We start from the raw sequence: 17959 nt of genomic DNA, 5'->3' as shown, positions 1-17959 counted from the left end.
GTGCCTTGGGGATGAGGCTCCCTGCTCTCCCTTCTCCCCTTCTCCCAGCTACAAGCTGTCTCCCTCTGGTTCCACACTACCCAACGTCAGCCTTGGAGCAATCGGCACAGGGCTCAACCCCCAAAACTTCGCTGCTAGACAAGTAAGGAGGCCTCTCAAATTTGTAACTGCTTGGCTGTGGCCTCGCCTTGGCTCTGGTCTGCAGTTTATTGCATCATTTGTCTGTCTTGGGAAATTTGTTGATTACTGAATGCACAGAATGATATTAAGGATAGGCTTTAGATCTTTCAGCCCATAGAACCATCTCTCTTCATGTTTCTCAACATGGATTTTATTTTAAATGTTTCTTTTGTCTTCTCATTTTTGGTCATGGGTTCACATTTAATAAGTTAGCTAATAACTGGCCTAGGAAAATGTTAAGGAGGCTACATAGGTACTTCCGCTCATCTAATTTAGCAACATATTTGCCATTTTTAACATTAGATTGAATGGCAAGTAATACTTTTGAGGTCTTTTCAATTAATTAGAAATACAGCAAAACTAGTAAGATTAAATGTTTGAGAGTTATAGCATCTTAAAATCTAGTGTCTTTAAGAATAAAATCTAATAATTACCCAGAGAAAGGTAACTGATATTAGATAATGAAGCTTTGAGAAGACCAGATATTGCTCAGATGTGGCAGCGTTTCATTCAGCCTGGAGCACCCCTTTTACTAGGGCTGGATCTGTCAGTCCTCCGAGGAAGGGCTGTGCAATAGAAACAAGACTGGCAGAGCTGGCGTGGTGAGGACTCCTTGCTTTCACAGGCCTGAGAGGACGCAGCAGGCCTCTGTCTGTCCCCCACAGTAGCTCCTTGTAATTTTTGTGGAGAAAACCAGGAATTTGGGGATAATTCCTTTGTGACAGTGACTCCAATGATGATATTTTCCTAGCCATAGTTTCGTGACCACTTGTCCCTGTGACTTTCACCCTCAGATGTCATGGAAGGACATTTAATTATTAGTTGTATCCATTCTGTTTCCACGTGATAACTGTCACATATAAATTAAAGGATAATATAAAACACCTCTTACACCATAGTCCTCAAGTTGCTTATTGGTCCTTCATATGCTTTCTAATTGTTGCCTTAGCACATTTTTAAAAATGGATTACATTATATCCATGTGTTCAGATTGGTGATCTCTGGACTTGGAATTATAGGTAATTTTTTGTTTTCTTCTTTGATATTTCATGTTTTTCGTAATGTTTCCACAGAGGACATGGCTATGTATTGCTCACATAAACAGAGGGGAAACAATTGCAGTCATGCGTCGCTTAACAACAGGGATACATTCTGAGAAATTCGTCGTTAGGCAATTTTGTTGTTGTGCCAACATCACAGAGTATATGTACACAATCCTAGATGGTATAGCCTATTACACACCCACAAGGTTATATAGTTCTAATCTTATGGGGGACACTCACATACAGGGTCCATTTTTGACCAAAACATCGTTAAACGTCACATGACTGTATATCAGTGTTTTAGGGGCTCTTTTGTTTTGGATTGAGGTATAGAAAATATAAAATAGTCATAACACTCTTGGTTAATGGTAATTATAAACATGCTTCCAGGATCACAAGATTATCAAATTCTATTAGTACATAAACTGTAGTATAATAGACCAACCAAACTAGCTGTGCACTGGACTCAGGAAAAGCTCACTCCCCTTCATTTGTTTGATCTGTGGATTGCTGCAGAGTCCATTGTCAACCAAGTTGATACACGTGTTCTATCCATATATAGTCATGGTTTTTCGCACTATTTTCATGCAGACTTAATATGCTTCCTAATTAAGAAATAAAATTTAAGGTTTTTATTTTCAAATCACAGAAGATTTCATTCAACCTGGTAACTTTGTTTTTAATTTATATACTTCTCTTGAGTTAAACACTGTAGTTGAGGCAAATATCACCAATAGCTGTTAGGATTCAGGTCATCATAAAAGCCTCACATATAACAGTAAAGCTCTACAAATAGCCAGATAAACCACCATTAACATATATACAAGCTTTTGATGACTGTTTTCCTAATTTCTAAATATAATTCTAAAAAAACCACTAGATTTGTATGACGGGCACTAAATACATTACTGTGCAATATAGCTACTTCTGAAGCAAGAAAATAACCAGCTTAAGATGCCAAGGTTCCGTATTTAAAAATAGAGAAGGTATGTTTTGACAGACTACTGTTGACTTATCTATATTATTATCCATATCAGATATATCAAAGTGTTTCATATGGCTTTAGAGACACTTGATGATGAAAATCTAAAACCTTTAGTGGAATGGGGTGGAATCCGTCTACTGGGAATAGGAAAGTTAGTGCTTGATTTTCCGAAAACTAGAAAAGCAAATTCCATTTAATACTTCTTACCAAAAGAGAGGTTGAAATTAAAAATGGCCCTCAGAAAGTGGTTTTGGGCCTGTCGAAACATGGGTTATGGTGAGGACTTGACCTACCAGAAACCCCACCATCCAAGGACCACTCTGAATAATTAACATCTAATAACAAAGTCATTACTTCATTAGTAAAGTGTAAGTGAGAACGATCTTAGCAGAACCATTCTTAGTGAAGTAAATGTTTCCTGTTTTCCTGGGAATGATCAGCAGCCAAGCTGCTGACTGCCACAATCTCAGAAGAGTTAGAGCCGGGCCATTTCACCTGAGAGTGACAGCTTGATTCCTAGGACAGGAGAAGCAGAGATATTAAAGTTTCTAGAATTAAAGGTCTTCGTATGCTTAAACACTCCTTTGGGATATTTAAAATTCATAGTGGATCTTTGGTTCTCTTTTATGAGACGTACACAGAGTTTGATCGCCATTTCTATTTTACGTTCACAGTCATTTTTATTTTCAATGCTTTTAACTTCATTAATTTCCCTATAGCAGTCCCTTATCTATTTTGAATCATTAAGCCACCAGAATATCTTTAGAGTTCTAGAACTTAATGGTGCCATTACAACATTCTTCTTTAAATTTACCTTAATCCCCACGATTCCAGGGATAAGATGATGGTAGTGACTTCTGTTCAAGGTGCACGTACTTAGTATAAACAATGGTGCAACTGTCTTCACTGATGGTGTTCAGTGGGACGTTTTCAAGTATATGAAATTGGTGGCTCACGGATGTTTGCAAATGATGTGCTCATCCTCCAGACCAGGGCTTTATTGAGTTCTGGGAATACAAAGAGGGAAATATTAAGCTGGTGGTGGATAGACTGGAAAATGACTATAAGATGATTTGATGATGGATGCTATCAAAGAGTTTTAAAGAGTTTTGAGAATATAGAGGTGGGCTCAGTTAATTTGAATGTGGAATGGAGGAAGAAGGTTTTGAGGAAGACTTTCTTGATGAGGATGACCTCTCAGCTGGGCCTTGAAGAGGCCAAGTGAAGATGGTGTAGAAAACTACACTGTGAGGGAGCACAGTGTCAAGTATCAAATACGGTTTCCTTCCTCAAGGACTTTTCTCAGCTAGAAACAAATTAGAAAGGAAGGGCCATCGTGTAGCCCAGATTTCCATAGCTCTTTTGATTGGAACAGTCTAGAAGTGCTCCAGTGAGTTGGTCCTCAAGAAATCAGGGAGTTAAACTTGTTTTTAACTAGACTGGTAGTCATATATTTGAATGACAAGTTACAGGTGAGTAATGTTTGTTTTGATGTCCCTGTAATAATTTTTCAATTTTTCCCTTTCTTCCTTTTTCACCTCGCTCTGTGATTGATTCAGATTTCCTCATCTAGCAAAGAAGGGACCAAGTAGACCCAAGACAGGGAGAGGTGTTCAGATCTGGAATAGGGTTCTCCTGGAGCTAGGGTCACAATTGAGTGGCACTGATTTTATGATTGAACTAACCAGTTCAGAGAAGTGACATCATAGTGTTGTTTTACAATTGATAGTATTCATAAGTCTGTGTTTTTACTAGGTGCCTTTCAAGATGGACCTCAGATTGTAAAGTTTGAGAATAAATTTGGCAAACCCAACCTTAGAAAAGAAAGTAGTGGAATTAAATGTTATATTGCCTTTGCCTTTCAATTATGAAAAAAAAAGTTAGTGCTTTTTCTAACATTGACTAAATTTAACCCTTTTGGTTTATAGAGTGCATCAGACTGCAGGGGTGGTGGTGATATGCCCATGATTGAATTTGAATAATTTTCCCAAGCATTCCAAGATGAGGAACTTTTCAGTTATAAATTTCTGTGATTCCACAGAACACAGGATATGATTCTTCTGAGACGTAGAAAACCTAAACTGTTTCTTATTTGCATTTTCTTATGTTAACAAAAAGCCTTACCATTGCTGTGTTGTTTACAGGGTGGCAATCATGGTTTGTTTGGAAATAGCACAGCACAATCGAGAGGTATGCACACCCCAGTGCAGCCGCTAAATTCTTCTCCTAATCTCCGGGCGCAAGTGCCTCCCCAATTTATTTCCCCCCAGGTAAGCAATTTGATGTTTTGACAATTCAAAAATCCTGCCTATCCAAGTGGCTACCAGTTATCAACTGACTGGTTTTATGGGCATAAAAGTAATAATAGTGGTCTTAAATTTGAAAAACCCAGATGCGAAGAACCAAGATTTTTAGAAGAAAATATCAGATCTCATTTTTTAATTTTATTGTGCATATGAAGTTGATGTTTTCACATGAAAAACATTATGATTCTATTCATTTTAGATCTCCTGTATACTTTTCTAATACTGCATTGATTTTTTTAATTGCATATAATTAAAGCTATTTTATAAATTCTGATGTGTCAACATTCAGAAGTTGGTTGCCCTCAAGGATTCACCCACAGATAAACAGAAGAACTGCCGGATTCTGAGTTGTTCTGAAAAGTTTTGAGGAGACAGATGCTAAAATACTGACTAGAGGCTCTGGGAGACTTTTAGAACTAATGAAGGGGCAGAGCTGTATTCGTAGCGCAGCTCTGTGTAGCACTCCGTCCTTTGGGGACCATGGGAACCCTTCAGATCCATTTCTTAGTGGGGACGTGCAGTGAGTTGTTTGGAGGTACATGTGAGAGATTTGGGCTAGCCCACAACATACGGTCGCTTGTACCTCTTTGGAGAAAACGAGTCTGAGGTGCAAAGTAAAACCTGATAAGCCCGTGTAAGGATTCAGTGTGTGACCTTGGTCTCCGTAAGAACATTACTTTGATGAACTGAGATCAAGAGCTTTGAGTCCATCCCATCCTATAAAAGAGGATGGGCTGCTTACTGGATCCAACCAACAGGTTGTGAAGGGTCAGGTTTTGTTGTTTTGTCATTTTGGAATGCCTTTTAAGACAAAAGCTTAAAATATTTATTTGATACCATAATCTGTTGATTTCAAATCCGGTTTTTGACATTGAGTCTATATCTGTCTTAGTGGGAGAATAAATGTTCATCTCCTCCTCCTGTAATCTTTGTGTCCTGTCTGAGAGTCCTCTTAGTGTCTGTCTCCTTCCCCTTCCTTTCTAAGTTCTAGTCATCCTTTAAGTCCCAAGTAGTGGCATGTCCTCTAGACAGAGCTATTCCTGACTTCCCCGGCAGTCCACAATGGCAGCGTCGTCTTAACTCTTGGAACACTTTCCAGCGTGCCTTGGTCTCAGGCCAACAGTCATCTGTGGTTATTGAATGTTTGCAGTATGCCAGGTAGTATGTTGGCAATGCACAGATGAAGATAACACCATCTCTCCCATGGCGGCCTCCTGGAGTTGGTGGTGGTGATGGCAGAATAGTCACGAAATACACAGTGTGATAAATGTTGTATAGAAATGATTAACAGAGTTTGGGGGTGCTGGGCGAGACCTCACATTAGCAGTGATATCAAAGCTGGATCTTGAAGAATGAGTCAGAGTTTGCTAGGCACAGGCAGGTTAAAGGTGCCTTCTAAGGAGCAGGAACAGCTTGTGCAAGGGGGCAATAATGTCTGGAAGAATGTGGCATGTTTTGGAAAATTGCAGTTTGAATAATTAGTCTGAGCTTGTTGAAGCATATAGGTATTATCTAGAGTGAAATAGAAAAAACTAGTAAGGAATTTTGGGACCAAATTTGGAAAAGCTTTGTTTACCTTGCTAAGGAGTTTGGACTTTGTCCTTTGGTCAGCATGGTTTGTAACCATTATCTGGGCTGCTGCTTGAAATACCATACTCAGGGCCAGCCTGAGTGGCATAGTGGTATAAGTTTGCACACTCTGCTTCTGGGGTTTGTGGGTTTGGATCGTGGCTGTGGACCTACACACTGCTCATCAAGCCATGCTGTGGTGGTGTCCCACATACAAAATAGAGGAAGACTGGCACAGATGTTGGCTCAGGGACAGTCTTCCTCACCAAAACAAAACAAAACAAAACAAAGGGCTGGCCCCGGGGCTGAGTGGTTAAAGTTCTGCATGCTGCCCTTCAGTGGCCCGGGTTCATGGGTTCAGATCCTGGGTGCAGACCTATACCACACATCAGCCATGCTGTGGAGGCATCCCACATGCAAAATAGAGGAAGACTGGCACAGATGTTAGCTCAGGGCGAATCTTCCTCAAAAAAAAAAATACAGTTCTTACATCTTTCCCAATCTACTGAAGCACACTCTTGGGTGTTGGGGCCTGGTCACCCCCAGGTGATTTTTATGTGCTAAAGTTTAGCTGCTACTGCTATAGATAATATGGTATTAGGCAAGATTTTTCAGCTGAGTGGCAATGCATGAAAATTTTTGTTTTAGAAGATAGCACTGACAATAATATAGAGGGCACATTTGGATTGCAGAATTACTAAAGCAAAGGAGATGAGTTACAAGTCTCGTACAGGAGTCCAGGGAAGGCGGTGGCAGTGGGGTCACTGATGATCTTTGTGTTGTGGAATAATAGTCTGTTCTCCAGTCTGTACTTATTCAGTGTATCTGCAGCATTTCACACGGTTGATCACTCCCTCCTTTTTGAAACACTGAAGTCATTTGGCTTTCAGACATCTGTATCTGTTCTCCACCTGCCTCTCCTTCTCCACCTCCTTTACAAATTCCTCTTCACTTCCCCATCTCACAGCCACTGCTAGATGATCTCACCCAGAGGAATGACTTTAAATACTGACAATTCCAAAATTGTGTCTTCAGCCCAGATCTCTCCTCTCAACTCCACAGACTTATGGGCATCTCTGCCGGCATACCTTCTAGGCATCTCAAGTTAACATGTCCAAAATAGAACTTCTGGCTTCATCCCACACTCACCTCAAAAACATCCTCTTCCTCCAGGTAAATGGCACTCCCAGTTTTACAGGTGCTCAGGCCAGAGACTTCACAGTCCACATCTAATCCATCAGTAAATCCTCCTTTCAAAACATTACCCAGAATCTGACCATTTCTTTCCACCTCCTCTGATACAACCTCTGGCTGAGCCCCCACCATCCTTCTAGAAATGGCTTCCTGACGGATCCCAGCCCTGCTTCATTCAATACTTGCCTGCCTCGAGTCTGTTCTCCACCCAGCATTCAGACTGATCCTCTAAAACCACATGGTCCAATGTAGCCATTAGCCACATGAGCACTTGAAATGTGACTAGTGGGACGGAAGAACTGAATTTTTTATTTTAATTAATTTAAATTAAAATAGCTACACATGGTTAGTGGCTACCATATAGACACTGCAGATGTATAACATTTCTCTCGCAGCAGAAAGTTAAGGTAAATCATTTTACTACATTACTGGGAATCCTCTCATGGCTTCCTCTCTCACTGAGAATACAAAACCTGCTCTTTACTGTGGTCTTTGAGGCTCTTGGTGATCTCCCTACCTCCCACACCTACTACTTTCCCATTCGTGCAGGCCTCTCTAGCCGTTTGGCCCCAGCACACCCAGCATACTCCTAGAATGCTCTTCTCCCAGATTGCCACGCAGCCCCATCTTTCTTGGCTTTGGATCTCTGTTTCAGTGCCACCTTCTCAGGCCAGGCTGTGCGCGGTACACCGCCACCACTGTTACTCTCCCTCCTCCTCACCCCCTCAGGAGTGTAGCAGTCTTCACAGTGGCAGGATCTGTGTCTGCTTTGTTCACTGCTGGATCCTGAACATCTGCAACTGTGCAGGGCATGTATTTTGAGCTCAGTAAATCTACGTCAAGTCATGGGAAGATGCATTTCAGGAAACTGGAAAGCACACTTAACATAGTCTAAGAGACTTAGAGGCTGGAAATCTCTTTATGACCAAAGTATCTGCTCTACTTGGAAAAGAAAAGTACTTGTGTTCTCCTACATTTTTTAAATTTGTTTATTTAGCAAAAACATGGTTAACATTTATTTAATGCATAATGGAGCAGAATATTAAACAATGGAATCTTTCATTTTTTTCCTATTTACATATTTTAAAAAACAAGGCAGTTGAGTAGCTCTTTTTTGTTTTGTTTTGTTTTAAGTAAAGACAATGTAATAATCACACTGAAAGTTTGGATAGTGGAGAAAGAAACTCTTCGAGAAACACCCCACCCGGATGCAATGAAAGGAATTATTTTTACACAATCTCCTATTCAGACTCTGTATACAAGCATGCTCTTCACATGCTTGCATTCACGGCCACTCTATCTTGCTGTTTTTGTTAACAGATAGTCTTCATGTTAATTATTCTTAATGAGCAAGGCACAATGTTCTATCAGGTAGACTTACTTTGATCTCCCTTCCCCCATTACTGGATATTAAACTGTTTGTAATTTTTTGCTGTTATAAATAACACTGTAGAGAAATCCTTACACATAGATCTTTGCCCACGTTATTTCTAAATTTAGTTGCCAAGAATGAAATTTCTGGATGAAAGCACATAAACCTTTAAAATTTGTGATAAAGGTTATCAAATTTTACATCCATTTTAACCACTTTATAGGGACAGTTAATATTTAATGTCAACATAGAGATGATGTTGAAACTCGTTAAGATTTATTACAAATGTTCCATGCCGTGGGTTTTTCTACCTTGCCTTTTTCTTCCTGTTACTCAGATATCCAGAAAGTAACGTATTCTACCAGGCTTTTGTCTTGCTTTTAAGTTGCTGTCGTTTTGCACCTGCAATGCTTCGTTAAATGCCATATTGACTCCAACTAGATCTTCACTTTCTCCAACCCAGCTGGAGACTGAAGGGCTTTTAAGCCAAAATAATTAACTCCCTGCTACAGGAGCGTGCAAACCTGCACTTTAATTACTCTGCAACCCAGGTAGGAATAGCCCTTTACCAGGAGTCTAGTGGTGCTTCTCTCTGGTCCTTTTGTATTTGTTGAGAAGGGCAGTACACGTGCAGTTTGAGGAAGGGAGAAGCTGAGCAAAGTTAGACAAGGAGTCCTCAAAGGATAACCTTTATAGTCTTTATAACTGTCAATTTTTGGAACATATGAGCTGCTGGCATTTAAATCAAATTTAAATTTAAAGTATAAAAATACCTTGTGTTAGCATTTCTTTACTTTTCTTTACAGTCTTTCTGTATCTGTATGTCTTTTAAACAATATGTTGTTCCCTTTTGCCTTTTTTGCACTTTGTGTAATGAAATCATACAGTAGATAGCCTTCTCTGACTTTTTTTTTAAAAAGATTTTATTTTTTCCTTTTTCTCCCCAAAGCCCCCCAGTACATAGTTGTATACTCTTCGTTGTGGGTCCTTCTAGTTGTGGCATGTGGGACGCTGCCTCAGCGTGGTTTGATGAGCAGTGTCATGTCCGCGCCCAGGATTCGAACCAACGAAACACTGGGCCGCCTGCAGCGGAGAGCGCAAACTTAACCGCTTGGCCACGGGGCCAGCCCCTTCTCTGACTTTTTTTACTTGATATTGTTTCTGAGATTTTCCCATGTTGATTTGGGCAGTTCTGGTTCATAGAGTATTCCGTTATATCAGTGTACCATCATTTATTTACCGATTCTACTGCTGATAGACATTTGGGTTGTTGCCAGAGTTTTGCTCTTAGGAGCAGGGCTGCTGTGAATTTTCCTATGTTTGTCTCCGAGGATGAATTTTTCTAAAGTACTGCTGGGTCATGAGCATATTTTACTTTGAATGGTGGTTTCTTTAGCTAATTTTGAGGAATAGTAAGGGGAGGGAATGATGGGCTCTTGGTAAGAGATGGCGTCCATTCTCAAGACTGTAGAGAAATGGGTTGATCAAGAGACTAGCTGATTTGTTCAGTAGAGCTTATAAAACTGAACATAGAAGGAGGGAGAAGTGAGAGCTCAGACAATGGCTGTTTACTTTGGAGGCCACCAGGTTAGGAATCAAAATAAGGGGAAGAGATTTCCCATGAATCGTAGAAGAAGACATTGGAAAGGAAGGTAGAAACGGTGCTGATGGCCTTGCGCAGCTCTATCCAATAGAAATACAGTGCAAGCTGCATGGTGCAAGCTGAAGTTCTTAGTAGCCACATTTAAAAAGAGAAAAAGAAACAGGTGAAATTAATTTAATAATATGTATTCTTTAACCCAATATATTATAAATTATTATCATTTTCAACCTGTAATCAATACTTAAAAGTTATTATTGAAATCTTTACTTTCTTTTTTTTTTAATACTAAGTCTTTGAAATCTTGGTGTATTTTATACTTAAAGAAGATTTCAATTTGATTAGTCATGTTTCAAGTACTCAACAGCCACGTGAAACTGGTGGTTAACGTATTGGATGGCATAGGCCTACAAAACATAGTTTTGTATTAGTTTCTTTCCTAGAAACTGCCACAACAAATTACCACACACTGGGTAGTTTCAAACAACAGAAATTTATTCTCTCGTAAGTTCTGGAGGCTGGAAGTCTGAAATCAAGGTGTCATCAGGGTTGGTTCCTACTGGAGGCTTTGAAGGAGAATCTATTCCATGCCTCTCTCCTAGCTTCTGATGGCTGCTGACAATCCCTGGTGTCCCTTAGCTTGTAAGCACATCACTGCAGTCCCTGCCTCCATATTCACATGGCGTTCTTCCCTGCATGTCTCTGTCTTCACATGAATTTCTCTTCTCTGTCTCTGTATCCAAATTTCCCTCTTCTTATAAGGACACCAGTCATTGGATTTGGGCTTACTCTAATCCAGTATGACTTCATCTTAAACATGATTACATCTACAAAAATCCTATTTCCAAATAAGGTCACATTCTGAGATTCCAGGTGGGCGTGAATTTTGGGGGAACACTATTCAACCCAGGATAGTTGCTGAGTCACATAAATTTAGGATTCACACGGAAGGTACTAAATATGATTTTGTAAGTCTTTGAGGTGTAGTGGACTAAGACTCCAGTTTAGAACATGGTGTTGATAACGTAGGATATAACTCATAACACCCCCCCCCCAATACTCTTAATACAGTGAGGTTAGAATTGTTATATCAGAGACAGTAAGTTGAGTCACACTGGTGACTGATGGATGAACTCAAAGGAGAGGAGAAGAAGAGTTATCATTTGGGAGAAATTATGGAGAGTGTGTCTCTCTCATGCCGGCCATAAAACTGGTGCAGAGGCACAATGCTCTGTAGTGGTGTGCTCACTTTAAGCTCGCATCTGCTAGAGCTCCACCTGTTAAAACAGAAAATCAAACAAGTTTTTTAATTGGGTGGCAAAACTCAGCATCTCTCAAAGAAGAGAGCGGAAGCAGCTGGGAGAGCTATTACTTTCAACCAAAAAACCTTCCAAAATGGTGAAATTGATAGGTTAAGTGAAAGTGACTGAGAACTTGGAAGAAAATGAATTGGTGAGCCAAGTATGGGAAACCTGAACTTAGACGTTTCTAGACTAGAAAGTGTCAAAGGAAAGATAGGCAGATAGTCTTGAGAATGTAGCAGAGGCAGTGACTCAAAAGTATTAGGAAACTGAGGACTTTGTGATGCTAAAGAAAAATAGAGTAGGAAGAGCCTGTGGGTCGTCTGATGACTCAGTTTTTACAGGGGCATTTTCAAAGATGGAGAGTAAGGTATGCAAGCAAGGATGAATATGTGTAAGAGTTGTGTTCAAGGATGAGAGCACAAAATAAGCTGAGGCTTGCAAAAAAGTAGGCAGATTAAAAGAGCCTCTGGAGTTCTGGCACAATTTGGTGATTGGGAAAGGAGTAATTGCTTTGGACTATTTGTATTTGTATTGCTGACTTATTCAATGAAAATAAATTTTTACTACTTTTGTCTTCTGTGTTAAGAACAAGGATGTTCAACTAAAAGGGTTTAGACATTAAATCCCACAACAGAGAAACAATTTGTGAAAAGAATTGCAGAGTCCTTTCTATGATCTTTGAGGAATGCTGGGGTCTTCAAGGGGAGCTTAATAATCACAACCCCTCTTTCCTGCCCAAATCCTGAATTTTTAAGACAAAAGAGGACAGCATACAAGGGCCAAAATATCCCCTTTACTACCAAGAAAGCTGGTGCTGGAAAATGTGAGCTTCCTAATACTGAATTCCAAACCTATCCCCCAGTAATGGAATGGGGCAGTCCTCTGTCTAGGCTTGCTGCCAAGAACAAAAGAAAAGAGGCCTGGAGCCTTGTGATAAAGGGGGATGCCCCTCTGTGTGGAGCCTCAGATCAGAAATGGGAAAGAAGCACACCCCCTGCAAGGGAGTGAGGAGAATGGGGAAGTTTTTAAAACAATTTTTGAAAGAATATAGAAAGTGGCTTAAAGACTGATGAACTTGATGCCAATTCCAGGCAAGATTCTAGACTAGATTATCAAAAAGATGGCTTTTGAGCACCTGTGATATAGGAATCAAGAATCATAACTTGCTAACAAGTTTGTAACTTAACTCATTTCCTTCATTGACTGGTAAAAAAAAATCTTGGATTGTGAGAATGATATAGTTTTTGTATCTCTATTTTGACAAGCCATTTGACAAGCTCTCTTTGTTTTAGACAAGATGGAAAAATATAGGCTAAATGCGAGAATAGTTGTATGTATTAGTAAATCATTGATATTCCCAGGCTGATCAGTTTCATGTTGGAAGGAAGTTTTTAGTGTCATGCTACGAGATTATCCTCAACTCCATCAAGTTCAACGTTCCCATCAATGACCAGATGGAGAGGGACCAGCCCTGTGGCCAAGTGGTTAAGTTCACATGCTCCGCTTCGGCGGCCCAGGGTTTTACTGGTTCGCATCCTGGGTGCGGACATGGCACTGCTCATCAAGCCACGCTGAGGCGGTGTCCCACATAGCAGAACTAGAAGGGCCTACAACTAGAATATACAGCTATGTACTGGGGGGCTTTGGGGAGAAGAAGAAGGGAAAAAACAAAAAGATTGGCAACAGATGTTAGTTCAGGTGCCAATCTTAAAAAAAAATGACTAGATGGGGAAAAATAGACTGGGAATAAGTGAAATAATAAGGTAGAAAAGAACTTGGGGGAGTGACTGTTAAAAAGGTGACATATAATTGAGATTCCTTCATCTAATAGGTATTTATCAAGCATGTACTACATGCCATGCACATAAAGATAAATGTAAGGTACTTAGCTTAGATATCAAAACATGAATTAATAACATTTATAAACCCAGCTGCTTAAATATTACATGGGGGAGGAAGACATTTTAAATATTGTAGATTTTAATTGACAGTAGGCTTAGCATGTGAATTTGGAGTTATGATGCACTCAGCAGAGAAATTGAGGTCTTAGGCATTGTTAATAAAAGCATGGCTTTTAACAGAATGGTTAGTAGTGGCCAGGTCTGCTCAGTATTAGACTATGCTAGAAAATGGCTTTTCTGTTCTGGGCTCTGCATTGAGAAATTGAATGTAATATGGTGAAAGAACTGATCATATTTAGCCTGAAGATGAGACGCAAAGGAATTGTAATCATTGTCTCTAGACATTTGAAGACCTGCCCTGTGGAATAATATGAACATTTATGGAGTGCATTTCTAAGCATTTCACGTGGATTAACTCGTGAAATCTTCAACCAACCACTGACGTTAATATTACTCTGATTTTGGACATAAGGAAAGTGAGGCTCAGACATGTTAAATAAATAACTTGCTCTGAGTCTCACCCTTACAAATAGCAGAGCCAGGCCATCTGCCTGTCGGACTAAATTCTTGACTAGTGTGCTACTTGCCACTCTTGGAAGAGAATTAAGTTTATTCTTCATGGCACTAACTGATTCAGTGGGTTCATTGGATGTTTTATGACACATTTCCAGTAATAACTTCTCAGACAAAAGTCATAGTCATTAAATTTTTTTTTCTTGTAGGTATTTTCTTGATTGTAAAATTCATAATTTTTATTGTAGAAAAATTCAGAGTCTAAGAAAAAGAATTAAAAAGCTCTTACCATCACTCAAAGATAACCACTGGTAGCACTGTGGTATATTTCTCCCAATCATTTAATATTTTTCAAGGAAAAAATTGATGATGCTTGCTTTAGATCTATCCAGATATTTTTTACTGAAAATTTTTTTTTTATTTTGATAAATTCTGAAAGTTCCTCTCTTTTGGCTAGGTTTCTGCCTCAATGCTCAAACAGTTTCCCAACAGTGGCCTGAATCCAGGTCTTTTCAATGTGGGGCCCCAGTTATCTCCTCAACAAATTGCCATGCTGAGCCAGCTTCCACAAATTCCCCAGTTTCAGTTGGTAAGTGACAGATTTTCTTCCTGTAGCTAAAAAGATTATTCACCTTTTTTTTTCCTTTAGCTTTGATTTCCTTCATTTTATGCCAACTGTTGAGTGTACCTAAGGGTTGGGATATCAGCTCAACTGGAGGTAAACGTGACCAATAGGCCAGGAAGTGGATGGTACTTCCCTCCTGGACACTGTTGATTCAGCAGCCTGTACTTTCACGCACAAACTCTTCCAATGTGCTCAGCACGTCCATCTCAGGAGACTTTGGTCCTCTCTCTCTCCCCTGTTTTGTAGGCATGTCAGCTTCTCTTGCAGCAGCAGCAGCAGCAGCAATTGTTACAAAACCAGAGGAAGCTTTCTCAAGCTGTGCGCCAGCAGCAAGAGCAGCAGGTATGTGGGGGTGGAAGGGTCCCTCTAGGGCTCTTTGTGACGAGTGCATCTCTGCTTAGCCTGCTTGATAGCAAAAAAGAATCATATGCAGTCTTTTCCTATGAAGTTCTGGATGTTGGCTTATCATGGCTCCGTTTTCCCTTGTGCCTCCTCCTCACTCTGGACTCCTCACCTCCAGCTGGCTCGAATGGTGAGTGCGCTCCAGCAACAGCAGCAGCAGCAGCAGCAGCAGCAAAGGCAGCCTAGCATGAAGCATTCGCCGTCTCATCCTGTTGGGCCCAAGCCACATCTGGACAACATGGTACCCAATGCTCTGAATGTGGGGCTCCCAGACCTTCAAACCAAAGGGCCAATACCTGGCTATGGTTCTGGTAAGTTGTTAGTGATGAAAACTACCTTTCTTTTTCTTTTCTTTTTTTTTTTTATATCTGCTGATTATGTTCTAAGCCTATGGTAGAGATTGGACCTACATTACCCTCTGTTTTCACAAAGGCATACAAGGTAGATAAATATTCTTATCCTTGTCTTAGAGATGAGATATCAGAGTTATTAATATCTAGAGTGTCAGTGGTTTTCTGAAGCTCACCACACAATTAGTAAATAGTAGTAAATATTATTAGTAATAAATTGGTATTACTAAATAACTAGCTTTTCTGACTCCAAAGCAGTCTTTTACTATTCATGATTGGCAGTCTGCTCTCCTACCACCAGGAATTTTTAAAAGCCAGTTTACGTGTTTGTACATGTTGTGAGTGCTACACAGGTCTGAAGTTATTTTCTATTAAAATATCTACACGTTGAGATGTTTAGCTCTACTAATAAAATTGCCTTCTCTTGAGAAAATGGAGAATTAAAATTATAAAGCAAACTGATAAAATTCTTCTGATATTAGTATTTCATCTGATTTAAATAGTCTTAGCACAAGTAAGGTTATCCCTTTGACATTCATCAAGAATTTGTTGGCAGGCAAATGGTAGCTCTTTCAGAACTGGGGAACATGCTGTAAGCAGAATCCAATCAGTGACGCAATAGCGGTTTAAAAATAAAATTTAAGAATTAAAAAGGCACTACACACCACAGTGAGTTTCGAGAGCGGCAACATTTAGATTTTATTTTGGTAAAGAAGATACTGTTCAATGCAAACTCAAAAACAAGAGTTGGGGAGACCTGAAATCCCCGTCTCCTGGGTGACAGTGACCCTGGACAAATGGCCCTGCTCTCTGTGCTTTAGTTCTGTGAGGTGCCCACTTCCTGCTGGGCTGTCCGCATGCAGAAAAGAACAAAGACTTCAAGCACTCCTTGATCCTGGATAGTTTTAAGGGAGTTAATTTCCAGATTCTCAACTTCCATTAACTATACTTCTTCTTTAAAATGATCTGCCTGAGAACTGACTTAAATTAAAATAAGCTTTCTTCTACTTGACATAAAAGAAGGACAAACTCTCCACAGTATCCCATGTCATACTGGGGCATGCTCATCTAGGGTGTAGGACACAGGACACCAAGCAAGGAAGAAGCTTCCTGTAATGACTAATGAAAGTGCCCTTACCCCTGGGTGTCCAGTCTTCACCTTCTTAATCATGTTTTCCGTTAAGGATGAAGCTTGACTTAAGAACCTTGGTATTTTGGGATGTTTTGAGTTGTTCTGGATTTAGACACCATGTGTGATGATAAAGCAGGGCCGCGTTGCTTCTTCCATCCCCCTTAGTCAGAGTACTAGTTCCCGAAGTAGAGCCCAGGCCATTCAGAGCAAAGAAAGCATCTGGAAGCCACAAGTGGCTTTTCCATGTTTCAATACACACAATTATTTTCAGCTCTTCTCAGTACTCATCCCTAGGGCATGTCTTAGGTAGAAAGAAAAGCACCTTCAAACAGTTTGAGCAGTCTCATTTAGTGACACTGACTCTTAAATACACGTTTCACAGTGCATCAGGTAAAGCCTGTGAATAAACTGTTACATGATTTCCTTTAGGCTGGGTATGCATTAGTCAATTAGTTGTTGAAAACCTAAAATCATGATGTATTTATTCCAATGACAGTCCTTATAACATCTTTAATATTTTCTGCCTCCTATTAAAAAGTAAAACTATATGTTGGCTGCCAATCTGTTAGTTTTTACAGCATATTCTTTCTCATTTATTCAATATATTGAACAATTTTATCATGATGTCTTGTTAGATTAATGGTGGTGTCATTATTGTAATCGAGTCTTAACTATTCATAATGGCTGAAGGATCAGAGTTCAGAATACACACATACATACATTTACCAAAGAAATATCATGATTTTTATCATACTCCTGTTTCATAAGTAACTTGTGAATTTAAGTAAATTTAAATTTAGCCTTATGCTTCATAATCCAAATTAAGTAAGGGAAAGAACGTATTGACTTACTAACTTGTTTACATTTGATAACTTATTAAGTAATAGATAAATTAATTTCATTAGGTCTTTATTGTATTAATTGTGATCTGACCACTTAGAATCTGCCTTACAAGATGCATTTTCTAATTTATTTCACAGCTATAATTTTTCCTAATTCATATTACCACATTTATTTGAATTGAAAAATACACTTTGGCACTGAAAGTAAGTCTGATTTGGCTGCCTGTTTTGAATAAACTAAATCTGTACCTATAAGATTTAGATGAAAATATATTCAAAGTATATACAGAGATTAAAATTTTTTCAAAAAAGACTATATGGCAAAGATGTAATAAAGTGAATATTTCATTTTTCTAATGCTGAGTATATGAAACTAAGAAAAGATACCTGTGGGTGAAAAAGAAGTGAGAATAATTGAAAGTTTCCTAATATGTCTTGATTAAATCCTCTTTTGGTATGTTTTCTCAAAACTAAAAAGTTGAATGACTGCTTAACTAGTCTTTAAATGATTGTTTTTCTAAAATAGATGGTTTCTAATTCTGCTTTTAGCAAAATTGAAAGTATGCCTAATTGACTTGTCAGGTGATAATGACCTATCTAAAAATTGTTTTAGTATCTATGTTATTGAGCTGGGGGACAGG

The 17959-nt window shown here is 39.3% G+C and overlaps 1 protein-coding gene across 2 annotated transcripts in view; it reads left to right on the top strand.

Moving 5' to 3' along the window:
• TNRC6B (trinucleotide repeat containing adaptor 6B) overlaps positions 1 to 17959 on the top strand; it is a 237542-nt gene that overhangs the window by 203262 nt on the left and 16321 nt on the right. For both annotated transcript variants that reach the window (XM_046646572.1, XM_046646573.1), the window contains 4 exons: positions 4353 to 4478; positions 14425 to 14556; positions 14839 to 14934; positions 15113 to 15305. In XM_046646572.1, the coding sequence (XP_046502528.1) occupies positions 4353 to 4478; positions 14425 to 14556; positions 14839 to 14934; positions 15113 to 15305 (547 nt within the window). The remainder of the gene's footprint in view (positions 1 to 4352; positions 4479 to 14424; positions 14557 to 14838; positions 14935 to 15112; positions 15306 to 17959) is intronic.

The sequence above is a fragment of the Equus quagga genome, chromosome 19, assembly GCF_021613505.1.
Source record: "Equus quagga isolate Etosha38 chromosome 19, UCLA_HA_Equagga_1.0, whole genome shotgun sequence".
Taxonomy (NCBI): domain Eukaryota; kingdom Metazoa; phylum Chordata; class Mammalia; order Perissodactyla; family Equidae; genus Equus; species Equus quagga.
This window is presented reverse-complemented; position numbering and strand designations above follow the sequence as displayed.